General features: G+C 33.8%; 1 protein-coding gene across 3 annotated transcripts in view; it reads right to left on the bottom strand.

Annotated features, from left to right (window-relative positions):
- Nucleotides 1-4,760: 4,760 nt before the first annotated feature.
- The window catches only part of Mct1 (Monocarboxylate transporter 1), a 354,171-nt gene continuing 344,348 nt past the window's right edge, over nucleotides 4,761-14,583 (bottom strand). For 2 of the 3 annotated variants that reach the window (XM_089094249.1, XM_089094248.1), the window contains exon 11: nucleotides 13,434-13,954. In XM_089094249.1, the coding sequence (XP_088950375.1) occupies nucleotides 13,812-13,954 (143 nt within the window). In that variant the 3' untranslated portion in view covers nucleotides 13,434-13,811. Of the gene's footprint in view, nucleotides 8,144-13,433; nucleotides 13,955-14,583 lie in introns of those variants that run through there. The other variant, XR_016142215.1, reaches the window with a different exon arrangement.

The following is a 14,583-nucleotide window of genomic DNA, read 5'->3' as shown; positions in this document are numbered from 1 at the left end:
GGGGGGGGGGGTATAGCTACCCTCCGATAAATTTGACTCCTAAAAATGGCTTTTAAACTTCCGATTTCCAATCCAATGAGTCCCCTCCGAAGTTTATACAACTAATGTTTTCATAAAAACGTTAAATGCCCTCGGTGTAAACTTTTCAACCCTTGCCGTGAGGACTGTGGCGGGGGGGGGGGGGCTCATCCCCAAAGAAATAATTTCTGGACTTTTAAACTAAGTCAAAAAAATAACTATCCCGAAATTGACTAGAAGTGTTTGGGAAAATGATGGGCGTGGGGGGGCGGTTGCCCTCCAACCACTTTTGACTATTAAAGAAGGCGCTAGCTCTTTCAATTACCAACCAAATTGACAACACAATTTTAGTATGTATTATTTATCCCTTTTATTGAGCACATACCAGATTTGGAAATTTCAGAGAAGTAGCATACAGACATCTCATTGGACAAAGCTTTTAGGGATCGTTTGCTAGGCCAAGATATCAAAATTTTGCTAATGGTATTCTCTGGAAACAACACGCGTGGCTCAGTAAATTAAAAGACGATATGCACATCTGCCATTTCCAATGAACTTGAGAGTCTGAGCTAAAACTTCAATTTCAAAGCTAATTTATTGTTCGAAATTCAAACAACTTTATTATCCAATCAGTAGTATAATGGAGAATTTTAAGCAATAATAAAATGGCTAAAAATTCAAACTGTTTAGCTGCATCTAATCGTGTTATAGTCTGACCATTTTCAATAAATCCTTTTTCAGTACAGATTCAAAGCTAAAAAAAAGTAATTAAAATTAAATTAAAAATACAATTACGTTTAAATTGTTTTCACAATAATTGTAATCACAAGTAATTTAAATTAAAATTATGCTGTCATGAGGCCCAAGGCATTATGACCTTATGGAACAGCGGCATAATTTCCATGAGAACTATGTCTATAAGTTCTATGTCAGCGTTCCCATTTGACTTGCAGGAAATAGCTTTCACTATCTTAGAGACTCGGGGATATTTTCACTGTATGCAAAGTTCATCTGAATCACTACCGTTGATGGGACTAATAACTTCTTCTGAAATTAACACAAAGCCCCAGTTTATAGCGATATAGAACGGGTATATCGGATTAGAACCTCCAGTTAAAAGGGGGGTTTGTGCAAGTCTGGGCCCATCTTGGTCACTTTGTGCTACTTCTCACTTTGTGGTCAACTTCTAATTAACTTCTAATCAACGCCTTGCGCACGAAATCTTTAACCTATTATCTTCATCTAATTATGATTGAATGAACGAAAGAGATTTATCTCCTGTTTTTAAGCGTCAGTTAACAAACGGAGTGATAATAATTGCAGAAGAGGGACAAAAAAGAAAAGAGAAACATCGTGAAATGCATCATAAAATACAACATAATGCTTTTTTTTTACCAAATAATTTACCAGTAACATGCTATACACAACAACAAAAAAGAAGAGTTTATATCGGAAAAACTAAAACAAAACAGATAGATTACGCTTTAAGAAACAAGGGAGATTCTAAATTATTTTGTCTTTCAATAACGGCGGTAAGAGGATCTCTAGATCTATATTTGCTGTTACTCTGGTATTTCTGGCCCAAGAGAAGAGATTAAGAAGGCACTTACAATAATAAGAACGGAGAGTTCTTCTGTCCCCTTCCGATAGGATGGGCAATAAGGGAGATAACGACAGAGTACGCGGCACAACAAAAACGCTAAAGCCATGCAAGTAAAAAATAGTCAAGCAACTGTTTGCTGCCAACATGGAGTCCGTAGGTACGGCGAGTCTTTTTTGCAATATGCCGAACTAGAGCCAAACGAATGGATTTAAGATTTGACGCAATCGGAAGACTTGAAAATGTATTTCATGGCTGCAGGCATTATCAGTGGACCTTGAATTTTTACTTGAGGGAAGTGTGGAAGTAAATCAGAAGACGCTGTGCATATCCAGTTTATCAAAATCACATATCTACAATATATTTGGAGCGGCTTTGGGACTCAGTTGAAACTTTCAAGTAGTGTGGGGGGAGGAACGGAAGCAAAGAGACTACAAATTTCGTATTGATGGGATACGTAAAGAGCGATGTGGGCACAGTACATTGTTGTTTTTAGACCAGGGCACATCTTATAGAAAAAAATGTCATAGGAACTTCAAAAGCGCTCATGAAGGGGAATCAGCTCCCCCTCCCCCACGTCAATCACTTCCCCAAACACATACAATCAAAATTTGAGAAAACCATTTTGTTCAGTTCAGTTTTAAGGTCCGGAAATTATGACTTCGAGGATAACAACCCCCCCCCTACAACCCTCAGGGCAAGGGTTGTAAGTTATGCCCTGGTGGGATATAAGGTTTTTTAAAGCAAGGGTGGTCGTATAGACCTCACAGGGGGCTCATTTGATTGGTAACCAGAAGTTCTAGTGGCCTTTTTAACAGTCAAAAGTGATTGAATGTCATGCAGCCCGTCCCCATACACCAATCATTTCCCCAAACACATTCAATCGTAATTTTTTAGATATCCATTTTGTTCAGTGTAGTTGAAAGGTCCAGAAATTATGTCTTTGAGGATACCCCCCCCCCATATAGCCCTCAGGTCAAGGATTGTAAGTTATGTCCGAGGTCATATAAGGTTTTTATAGAAATGGTGGTCATATAAACTTCAAAGAGGGCTCATTGGATTGGTAATCAGAAATTAAAGTGCTCACATTGACTTTTTTAAGAGTCAATTTGATCAGAAGGCAAATAGCCCCCCCCCCCACACACACACGTCGTATTTTCCAAAAACGCACCTGATAGAAATTTTAAGATGGCCGTTTGTTGTCGTAAAAACTTCGAAAAGGGCTCAGTCGGTTGGTAATTGAAAGAGCTAGCGCCTTCTTTAATAGTCAAAAGTGGTTGGAGGGCAACCGCCCCCCCACGCCCATCATTTTCCCAAACACTTCTAGTCAATTTTAAAATGTTAATGTATAAAAATGTTAAATAATTTCCCCAATAAACAAGTTTCCCCAAGCTTTTATAAATTTTGATATCTTGGCCTAGCAAACGATCCCTAAAAGCTTTGTCCAATGAGATGTCTGTATGCTACTTCTCTGAAATTTCCAAATCTGGCATGTGCTCAATAAAAGGGATAAATAATACATACTAAAATTTTCCAGCAGTCTAAAGCGAAAAATCGAATAAATGAAAAAGTAACCAGTGATTTTGAGAGGGGGTTTTAGAGGACCCTCCTCCTCCCCCACCAAGGTCAGCTGTTATCCTGATCTCGTAAAAGCAGAACAAGTATACTATTTCTTACGTTTCCCCAAGTTTGGGTAAGATCTGACAACTCCCTCTGGTAAATGTATCGACAGAAATTAGGAACCATTGTTCCCTATATAGGTTAAATTTTTCTAATCAGGACAGATTATGAATAATGTGAAATCGTTAGAACTAATATTATTATTGCTAACAATTCACTGCAGCACCAAGCCGCCTGAGGCCAAAACAGCTGTAAATGCTTCTCCTCTATCCCAAACTATTCAAAGCCACCCTCTTTACACCCTCTCAAGAAGTTCCAATTTCCTGTAAATCCCTTCATACCTCCTCTTTCTACCCCATTTGGGGACTACCTGCTTTTCGTTCGGCCCTAGATGGATGACTGAAATCATTACTAAAATTAAACAAAATGATCAATAACAATCAATAAATAAAATTATCAATAATGACAATAAGGCAAAATTAGCGTCTAATTAACAACAGCGGGGTAGCAACAAGTTTCCATTCCAGTTTCTGGAAGAAACACAATTATTGAGTTTGAAATAATTTCAAATGCACCGAATGCTAGATGGCGCTATGTGATTCTTTTTCTTGACACTAACGCTAGTTCCCACACTTATGTTACTCATACTCTTTGGGGTGGAATGCATAATGTAGTAGGTCATATTCTGTAATACTTCGCACTTTATTATGTGAGATACCCCTGAAGCGTACATAGTCTTGAATCCGTGAGCCCCTCCCCCTTGATCTTTGAATGTGTTCAAAAAACAAACGTATAAACCAGTTTTTTTTTGTTTAATCTAATCGATACATACTTTCAACAAGAGCGTCTGGAGCGGAAGTACCGAACCATCTTTGCAACAAAAAACAAATGTTAAACAACAAAACTAAATACAATGTAAGCATTATACATACGGCCCTAGATTGAATAGAAAAACGTGAACTCTACATTTATATTTAAAATAAATATAAAAAAAGTTAGTACTAACAAATAAAAGAAAAATTAACCCACAATGCTATTTTTTACTGGATTACCCGAATTTAAACATATTTATTTCCTATTAAGCATATTGTTGCTACCAATAAAAATGTTATGATACAAGAGTTTGACCTACATTGAAACACTAAAAGAAGCATTAAACAATTGAAACACGTATAATAGACCTACATTGAACACAAACAGGATAAGTTATACATATATATTTAAAAATAAATACGATAAAAAACTTAGGCACAGCACACAAATTAAAACTTAGAACACAATGCCATTTCTAACTTCATTGTCCTATTATGCATATAGTTGTTTTCTATTAAACATCTTGTTGCTATCAGCAAAACTTACTGATTCAAGCAATTACGGATGTATATTTGAAAATAAATACGATAAAAAGGAGTAGGCACAAAAAAAAAAAAAAATTCCAAAAAAAAAAAAAAAAAAAAAAAAAAAAAAATCAAAAATTTGGACCACAATTGAAGTCCTAACTAGAATGTCCTATTATGGACATCCTTTTTTTCTGTTATAGAAGTTGTTACTACCAAAAAAAATTCGATGATTCAAGCAATTATACATGTATTTTGAAAACAAATACGATAAAGAAACTTAGGCACAACAAATAAATCCAAACTTAGACCACAACCATATTTCTAACTGCATTGACCAATTACGAACATAATTGTTTTCTATTAAATATGTTGCTGCTACCAATTAAAATTTGTTGAATCGAGAACAAGGCAGTGATCAATTGAAGTATAAATGCTTTACTATCTGCTGTTCCTTTTCCGTCAACACTAAATTAGTTGTTACAAAAATAATCACACACATAGGGCTTTGGGGGGGGGGGGTCATCTTTTTTGCACTGGGAAAAATACCGGGCTTTTAAATTGAAGAACAAAAAAATACAAATCAGAAAGAAAATTAAGGAGTGCCTAAACAGTAGCCGACTCCTCCCACCCTAGATACGGCCATGCCAATTCCTCGCTTAAGGCTTAGCAAAATTGTGGGTTCATTTCATTAAAGCTCAAATAGTGTCTATCGACACCAATTTCAAATTCAGTGTTTCGAAAGTGTGATATTTAGGCTCCCAAAAAATCTTTTTAATTGACTTTTCACAGCATTAAAAGTACCTCAGCTTTTGCCCCCACCCCTCTGATTTTTGAAAAACAAAAAACTAATCAGTGTGTATCATCCGTTAATTTATGACACCTATTTTTACGCAAATCATCAACTAATACAAAAAAAGATAATATTTAAGGAATTGGTCGGAAAAGGGTTTTTCTTTATTATATGTAACTGACAAATCTGGCAAAGAGAAGTTTATTCTGTTTAAAATTTCTAAGCTCTTAACCTTATAAACAAAGACTTTTTGTAAATATAATAAAAAAAAAAAAAAAAAAAAAAAAACAACAACATAATCTGCTAACTATAGGACAACAGGAACTTTATCAGGCGGTATCTAATCAAAGGATCAGAATAAAGTACAAATAGTGAAGAGAATAACACCTTCAATAAATGGCTCTAATTCCAAACTTTGGATGGATCTATATTTTTAATCTGTCCATCCCGTACACAAGCAAATATTCTTTGTGACAAGATGTGAAACTGAGAAAAAAAAAAAATAACTAGCTTCAGTTCAGTTCAAAAAAAGATATTCAGCTAAACTGCTAGTACTCGACTGTTCAGAGTTGCCACGCGTCAGATTTGGCCATCTCACATTAATTCGTAGCGTTGCTAAAACAGGTCGCAACAAGTCCTTCGAAGGAAGTGATTCTGTTATGTAGATTCTCTGTGCACTACGATATAACAATGCATTCTTTTGACTTTTGATTTGCATCCATTCCATAGATAATTTACTGTAGTTAGCACAAAAAGATTGTAAGACAACACTGGAAAAACATCAACTGTATAAATCTACTACGAGTGCTAGAGTTATGAATAATTTGTTGTTAACATGCGGAGATATGAGATTTCACGTCTCGTTACAACCGATCTTTACTTGTAAACTTTAGAACATACGAGTCATAATCGAAGTATCTAAGGCAAAAAACATCTTACAGCACATCGATTTAAATTGGCATTTAAATTTACGAGAAAACTTTATATTTTATTTTTGAATTTGATAATATTTTCATTCCACTGTGCCTAGTGAAAAGCAATTTTTTTTTTGGAATGTAACTAGCTTTTGGGAAATCAAAATTTTGGTGGATTTTAATCATGTCACAACCGAAGTCTACAATTTTTTTCGAGCAGAGTTGTCAAATTAATTCTCTGAATTACTAATCTACCGAAATTCATGATTATAATCTAAATAAATAATGGAATCAACAATTTTGATTGTCATTGGAACATCGTTTTTACGATTTAGATTGCCAAGGGAATAGCCCATTTTCAATCTAAATTATGAATCTACAATTTGATTGGTATAGAAGACCTTTTTAGAAGACTACAATCATTGTTATACAGTGGCGGAGCCAGGGGGGGGGGGGAGGGGGCGCACCCCCTAGCGTAGTCTAAAGTAGTGTACATTTACTTATTTAACGCAAGTTTGCGTTAATTAAACTTGCTCCTAACGCAAGTTTATCGGATCAACCTATTTTACGCCCCCCTAAAAAAAATCCTGGACCCGCCCCTGTTGTTCTAGAAGACCTTTTGCAAGAAAGCCAAGAAAACCATATTGTCAGTCACCAGACCAAATGTTATATCTTCAAAAATGCAAGTTTCAAGATGGGTTGAAAAAATAGATACTCCTTGGTCTAATTTTCTAGTTACGCCATTTAGATAAGAAAGGCTGAGGACGTCGAAAGCCCTAAAACTGATAGCCTCTGTAACTTTCCTATGAAACCTTTGAAGATAGCAAGTCCGAAAACACTTTTTTGCTCAAAACTGCAGTTAAGTAAATACGCCCTTTGAACTGGCTATCTGGAGGTTATTTATTTTTGGTTTGAGTACAGACGACCAGGTAGCAACCCCCCCCACCCCCCTTTCAGAAAAAAACATCCATGAACATATTTTACAAATCGAACTTTTGTTAGGCAATATTATTTAATTATTTGGAGTTTTAGTTTCCGAGAAAAATATTAATTATTGGCTGCTAAATTATTAGTTTTCGGTCCAGTACTAAAGACTATATCTAAAAAATAAATAGAAAAAAAAGTAATTCTTCTTTTATATGAAACACGTCCTTAATCGAAACGTAAATTTATGTTTTAACTTTTAGGAATTTGATTTTTGGTTACAATGTTTCTGAACTAGCTTTAACAAACATTAGGGCGGAGGGGGTTCACTAAGATAGATCTGAATGACCCTACCCACCACGAAAAATAAAGCAAAATATTGTCCTAAAAAACTTGTTTTGTGAGCTATTTCCGGTGCAGGGCTTCCTTAAAACGATCTCAAGAGAGGGAGGGGGGGGGGTCTGTAATCTCCTCTCATGTGTTTAGGGCTATATATATAGCCAGGTAACATTCATATTTTAGTTTTACACTTTTAAATTTCTTCAAATTTTAAAACAGTGTCTTTCTCTGTTTTAAGAGTCTGTCTCCTAGGTATTGGCAATACCCAAAAGGCACAATTGTTGATTTAAAATTTCTGCCAAACAAAATTTAAAACAGATTACTTCAAAACAGAGTCTGAGTGTTTGAGCCGAGCAAAGTGAGGAAAGCAAACAACATGTATCTTAGCAACGCAAGTAGAACTGTCTAAAATGAGAAACAAAGAAAAAATCTACACTATAGAAAAGCATAGTAAGAATCATGAGATTTCGGGGGAAGGGGGCCTATTCATTAAAACTAAACAATATGGCACATAATAAGGAAAGTATGGCACACACCGTGAAATCTAAGAGGGGTAGACTAACAGGCTTCCGAGGAATATCCTCAAATTTCGATACACCTACAAAAAAAGGGAGGCATAACAAATAAGCTGCAGTAGAAAATAAATTATGTTTTTCAAGCAAATTTTGACAATTGCGAATTAAAGGTGTGACTTTTCTTTAAATATATAAGGAATATGTATTTTTACTCCTTGTATGTATTAAATTAATAAAACAGGTTTTTCACAAATTAAAGTCACGAGTGACTTAAAAACTGAAAACAAACGTAAATGATCATTGGTGTAATGAGGTTGCCACCACCTCAAACTTCATTTTAGAGTTCACAGAATTTAGTTAATTGGTGTTTACCAAATAAATAAATTCTCTATTCTCAAGGGATTGTGAACACAAAAATTAACTTTTCATCAAATCGCCCTTGCATAAGAGCCTTGGTGGAAAAAATTCAAAATTTACCGAAATCCCTGCTACCTTACGACTACTGATTCAATACTACCAACCCCAGTGGATTTTCTTTTTAACAGGACAAAGATAAGCAATTATGACGCACAACGCAAAAAATTAAAAAATAAAAAATAAAAACTGCATTTTCTTAGTTTGGAACTTGAAAAATCTTTGAACAGGTTGCTGATCATCCAGAATATGAAGTTGTAATTTTCATCAGGATCAGATCCCTTTCGGAGACCCTTTCCTTTTCTAATAATTCTGCGAATTTACATATGTTGATAATATTTTGTATTATATTCACTTATTAAATTTTGCATATTTGGGACCGACATAAAATTGGAATTCTTTGACGTTTAAATTGCTTCCAAACTTCAGTTTTATGGAGCGTCGGCTGCTAATGGTACGTATGGCTCTTTATTTAGTTTGATATGTCAAACCATCTACTAAATTCCTTCGCTGTATATATTCTGATATTTCTTAAGTTTCAGTATATTGATGGTTGTCACAATTACTCGAATTTCAGTGATTCTGATATCCCTTAAATTTCAGTAACATTTACTTATGATAACAGAAAATGATGGCGGTCACAGTGATTCAGTGTGATTCAAGTCTCAATTATTCGGAAATTTCTCAGATTTCAGTAATATGTCTTCAGGGTATCAGTACAATTACGGTGGTCACATTGATTAAAAGTACATAATTTCAATCAAGAAAGTAAACTTCATTAAAAAAATTATGATTTAAATGTATTAATTCAATCAAGACAGAAAAGCTCATTAAAAAATCAGAAGACTTTTGCATAGTTATTAAGCAGAAATCCCTTGTTTAAAAAAACATTTCAGTAACATATACTTATGATAACAGCAAATGATGGCGGTCACAGTGATTCAGAGTGATTCAAATCTCAATTATTCGGAAATTTCACAGATTTCAGTAATATGTCTTCAGGGTATCAGTATAATTACGGTGGTCAAATTGATTAAAAGTACATAATTTCAATCAAGAAAGTAAAATTCATTTAAAAATTATGATTTAAATGTATTAATTCAATCAAGACAGAAAAGCTCATTAAAAAATCAGAAGACTTTTGCATAGTTATTAAGCAGAAATCCCTTGTTTAAAAAAATATTTTACTGAAGATTTATTCGAGAAAAAAAAAAATATTTTTACTTATGTCTGACGTTAATAAGTCACGTATTTAAGGAAAATTCAAGATGGTTTACCATAATTGTTGTGAATCCACTGAGATGCCCCGAATACATTTAAAGGTTTAATTACCTGTAAAATAAAGTTTTTCGAATAACAATGCCAGCTCCATTTGGATTTTATTTTGGAGCTATTGTTACCTGAGCTAAAAAAACTGAATAAAAGTAAAATTTTATATAAAAAAATATTTGGGTTCAATAATAGAAAAAGTTAAAAAATAGTATATTCAAGACTCATTAGTCACAAATATTCACAAAAAAAACTACACAAGACTCAACAAAAAAGTCCCAAAAAATATTCCACACATAATGATATGCCAGTTAGCTAAAAGCTTAACATACACGTAGTCAAGATATCACTTAGAGAAGTTAAGTCTTTAGCACTCTTTGGCTCCAACAATGGAAGACCTTGAAAACGAATGAATGACAACATATTACTGACAACATATTCAAGAAAAAACCAGTTCAAAAAAGTTTTCATAAAAATCTTTAGCTCCACCTCTATTAGCAACATTAGCAACAATCTTTATTCAATCCGAGTTCACCTTAAGACTCAAAAATATCTGTGCTAGAAAAGATCACTATATTAAAGCATACCCAGGTATGATATCCCCTTTTACAGCTGCCAGTTAACCTTGACAGTTGGGATGCCCAATGATAATTAAACTCTTTTCAAGGGTATTTTAACGTTCATGTGATTGGAACTTCCAAAAGTAAATCTACAGCCCAAACTAAAGCCCCAGGATTGGGTGTCACAATTCCTTCCTGAGCTCCTTCCGTATTTTTCGGGCTTTGAAGAGTCCGTGAGCATAGGTCTATACTGACTTTGCAACAAAGACAATAAGCTTGGCTTAAAATCTGGCCCAAGTTGTGAAATTACTTTTACAAAAACCTTGGATCTTGAGCGATGCCTGGGGTAAGTCTCACAAGAGTTTTCAAGAGCTAGAGAAAAATCTCTAGCTCCATATGTCTAGACATTAAGCGACATTCCTTATTCGATTGGAGTTAGCCAAAAGGTTAAACAATGCCTACACTAGCCAACATCGCTCACCATATTTTAGAGTCATATCAATGCATACCCAGGTATAATATCCCCTGTCACAGCTGCCACTTATATCTTGATAAGTGAGATATCTTGAATAGAATACTTTGACCAAGAATATGGCTCTTCTAAAATTAGTGGATTTTGGTTAAAAATATGGGGGTCATTTTGGATATTTTAGCTTCTAAACAGATAAGTTTGTTACATTTCCTTTCAATATTTTGGACTCCAACCGGCAACCATTTAGAACATGTCAAACCCTGCTTATGCAATTAGCTTTGTACATCATCCCAGAAAAATACCCAGTTTCTTTTCAGACTAAGATAGGGACCGTGTTTAACAAACTATTTGAGAGGCTGTTCAAATTAGTTGCTAGATTTTGTTTTCATTTCTATCAATTAACAAGCAAACAAGGTCAGTTAGTCGATTCATCCAATAAGCGTCGACATTGTTAAAACCTGTTTTATATTTTTTTAAACTTGCGTTTTGCGTTTTTATGCTGATCAGAAGTGTCAATTCACAAACAAATTAGGAGGAAGAGGGGGCTATGGCTTTTCCCTTTTTCGAAAATGAGGGTACAAAAAGGGTATTATTCAAAATCTTGGAAAATACAAAAAAATTAATGCTTAAAATCTAGGAGGGGGAAACTGTCCCTCCTCTAATTGAAGCTCCCCAAGAGTGGTTAATTCCAAGCTCTAATGTATTCAATAGATTCAAAAAATGGCAGTAATAAGATAACAAAAATGACAGTAAGCTAATGAGCTGACAACTAATGAGAAAAAAGGAACATTCATTGTTAACTTCCACTAGACTTAATGACTAAATATCACCAGTATGTCTTTAAGGGATTGACTATGGGAAAGAAAAGCATGCATTTCAAGCATATTACGATAGTGAGTCTATATTCTATACTACATCTTCTATACTTCTATACAAATAATAAAGAAGTTAATTTTCCTGAGTTACAAGTATCAAATTCTGTACAAGCCTAAACCGTGCATTTAAGTAATACTGGGAAGATAAATCTATAGCTACAGCTCACCTTCTATGCTTCAATATGAACTATAAAGAATTTGATGTTCCTGAGTTACAACTCATTTAAACCATGTTACGATGATGAATCTAAAAATTATACTTCATTTTCTACACTTCTATGTGAACTAAAAGAATTTGATGTTCCTGAGTTACGACTCTATAAAAGTCTAGACAAATCTATAGCATGCATTTAAATCATATTACGATGATGAATCTATAAATGATAATTCATTTTCTCCGCTTATATATGAACCATCAGAATTTCATGTTCCTGAATTACAATTCGTTGAGGTGAATAGCATGCATTTAAATCATGTTACGATGGTGAATCTAGAAACTAAACTTCATTTTCTATACTTCTGTATGGCCTATAAAAAATTTCATGTTCCTGAGTTATAAGTCTACAAAAATCTAAACAATTCTATAGCGTGCATTTAAATCATGTTAAAAATATGAATCCATGCTTCATTTTTACATTTTTGTATGAAATAATAGAATTTGATGTTCCTGAGTTACAACTCTATAAATGTCTACACAAATCTATAAGCATGCAATTAAATCATGTTACGATGATGAATGTATAAACTATACTTCATTTTCCACACTTTTATACGAACTATTAGAATTTAATGTTCTCGAATTATACATCTATAAAAATCTATAAAAGTCTATAAAAATCTATAGCATACATTTGAATCAAGTTACGATGATGAATTTATTAACTATACTTCATTTTCTCTTCTTCTATATGAGCTATAAGAATTCTATGTTCCTGAGTTACAAGTCTATAAAACTCAGTACAAATCTATAGCATGAATTTAAATTATGTTGCAATGAAGAACCCATAAACTATACTTCATCTTCTATACTTCTATGTGAATTATAAGGAATTTAATTCTCCCGAGTTACAAGTAATTAAATTCTGTACAAGTCTAAATCATGCATTTAAGTCATGCTGCAACGATGAATCTATAAGCTACAACTCATTTTCTATGCTTCTATTTGAACTATAAAGAATTTGATATTTCTGATTTACAATTCAATAAGTCTATACAAGCCTATAGCATGCATTTCAGTTATAGTACGAATATGAATAACAATACTTCATCTTATATACTTCTGTATGAACAATTAAGAATTTCATGTTCCACAGTCACAAGCCTATAAAGTATATGCACACATTTAAACCCTATTACGAAGAATAAAAGATCTAAGGCCGAACTGGCCAGCCATGACAAAACAAAGAAACGAATATAAAGATGAATAAAGAGTCTATGGCCAGTAAAGGAAAACAATGCGAACAAAAGACTGAACAAATATTTCGCCCTTGAAAAACAAGGCGTCTTCAGCGTAGAAAAAAATACAACTAAAACTAAAAAATATAACTAAATAATATATATAAAACTAACACCGACTAATTAAAGTTACTCTGTTAAACTAAAACAGTTTTAGTTGGTATGTTTTAGTTTTATATATATATTTTTTAGTAATATTTTTTTTATTTTTAGTTTCTAGTTTTTTTTTTCTTTACGCTGAAGACGCCTTGTTGTATAGGGGCGAAATCTTCGTTTGATTTTCTGTTCTCATCGTTTTCCTTTACTGGCTATAGACCCGTTTGTCATCTTTATATTCATTTCTTTGTTTTGCCATTACGAAGATGAACCAATAAGCTTTACTTCATCTTCTATACTTCTATACGTATATCTGCTACGACGAAAATGAACCAATAAGCTTTACTTCATCTTCTATACTTCTATACGTATATCTGTTATTATGAAGATGAACCAATAAGCTTTACTTCATCTTCTATACTTCTATACGTATATCTGCTATTACGAAGATGAACCAATAAGCTTTACTTCCTCTTCTATACTTCTATATGAACTATAAAGAATTTCATGTTCCTGAGTAATAAGTCTATAAATACTTCATCAGACCTTGAGGAAGTTGGGCACAGAAGATCGAAGGCACATGTAAGATACGTTTTGTTTGTCTCTAGATTTATGCTTTAATATTGTCCTGATTGGCATTACTTCTCTTCTGTAGGCATGGCACAAAAAACAACATTAAACCAGACGCAGCGATCATACTGCCTGCTCCATAGAAGCACAGGTCATACGAGCCAGATATATCAAAGAGCATTCCTAAAAAACAAGAAAAAAAAGCACATCAATGAAAAACTGTCAAAGAATGCAAAAGGCCAGTGCACATGCTGTTTTTGCCGGAAGGGGGAGGGGGTATAAAGCAAAAACACCAAAAAGCAGATGGGTTATATAAAATATGCGAAAAAATCGTGCCAATACTGATTTATTTTTTTAGGGAAGGGGGGGGGGGGAGGTGACATGGCCATTCGAGTCCTTATTGGAATGTCAGAAAAAGGGGGTTCGTAAAAAATGTAGGACATTGTAAAATAAATAGATAAAGTATTTCGAGCGTAATGGAGGCTGTCTTGAAGGTTCTCTTGTGGAAGTACTCGTTATTCACAGGCATATTTTGTTATACGACCCACCTGCTTTTTTGTTTTCCTGTGTGTTTTTCCGATGTGGAGGACAAAACTTTTAAGGAATTTAGTAAAAAAGACTGTAACAAGTAGTTACCATTTACTTTAAAACCAGTTTTCCACAGTTTCATTGGCTGATTTGCCATCCATTTTGTTCATAAATCACCAAATGAAAGCAATTCCAATATTTTAACAAAAACGGATCGTCAATCTAACTGATTTCTAAAAAAAAAACATTTTTCGCCAAAGAAGTTTATTTTCAAAGAAGAGTAA

This window comes from Artemia sp. Qi Xiang Cuo, chromosome 9 (genome assembly GCF_049724085.1).
Source record: "Artemia sp. Qi Xiang Cuo chromosome 9, ASM4972408v1, whole genome shotgun sequence".
NCBI lineage: Eukaryota > Metazoa > Arthropoda > Branchiopoda > Anostraca > Artemiidae > Artemia > Artemia sp. Qi Xiang Cuo.
This window is presented reverse-complemented; position numbering and strand designations above follow the sequence as displayed.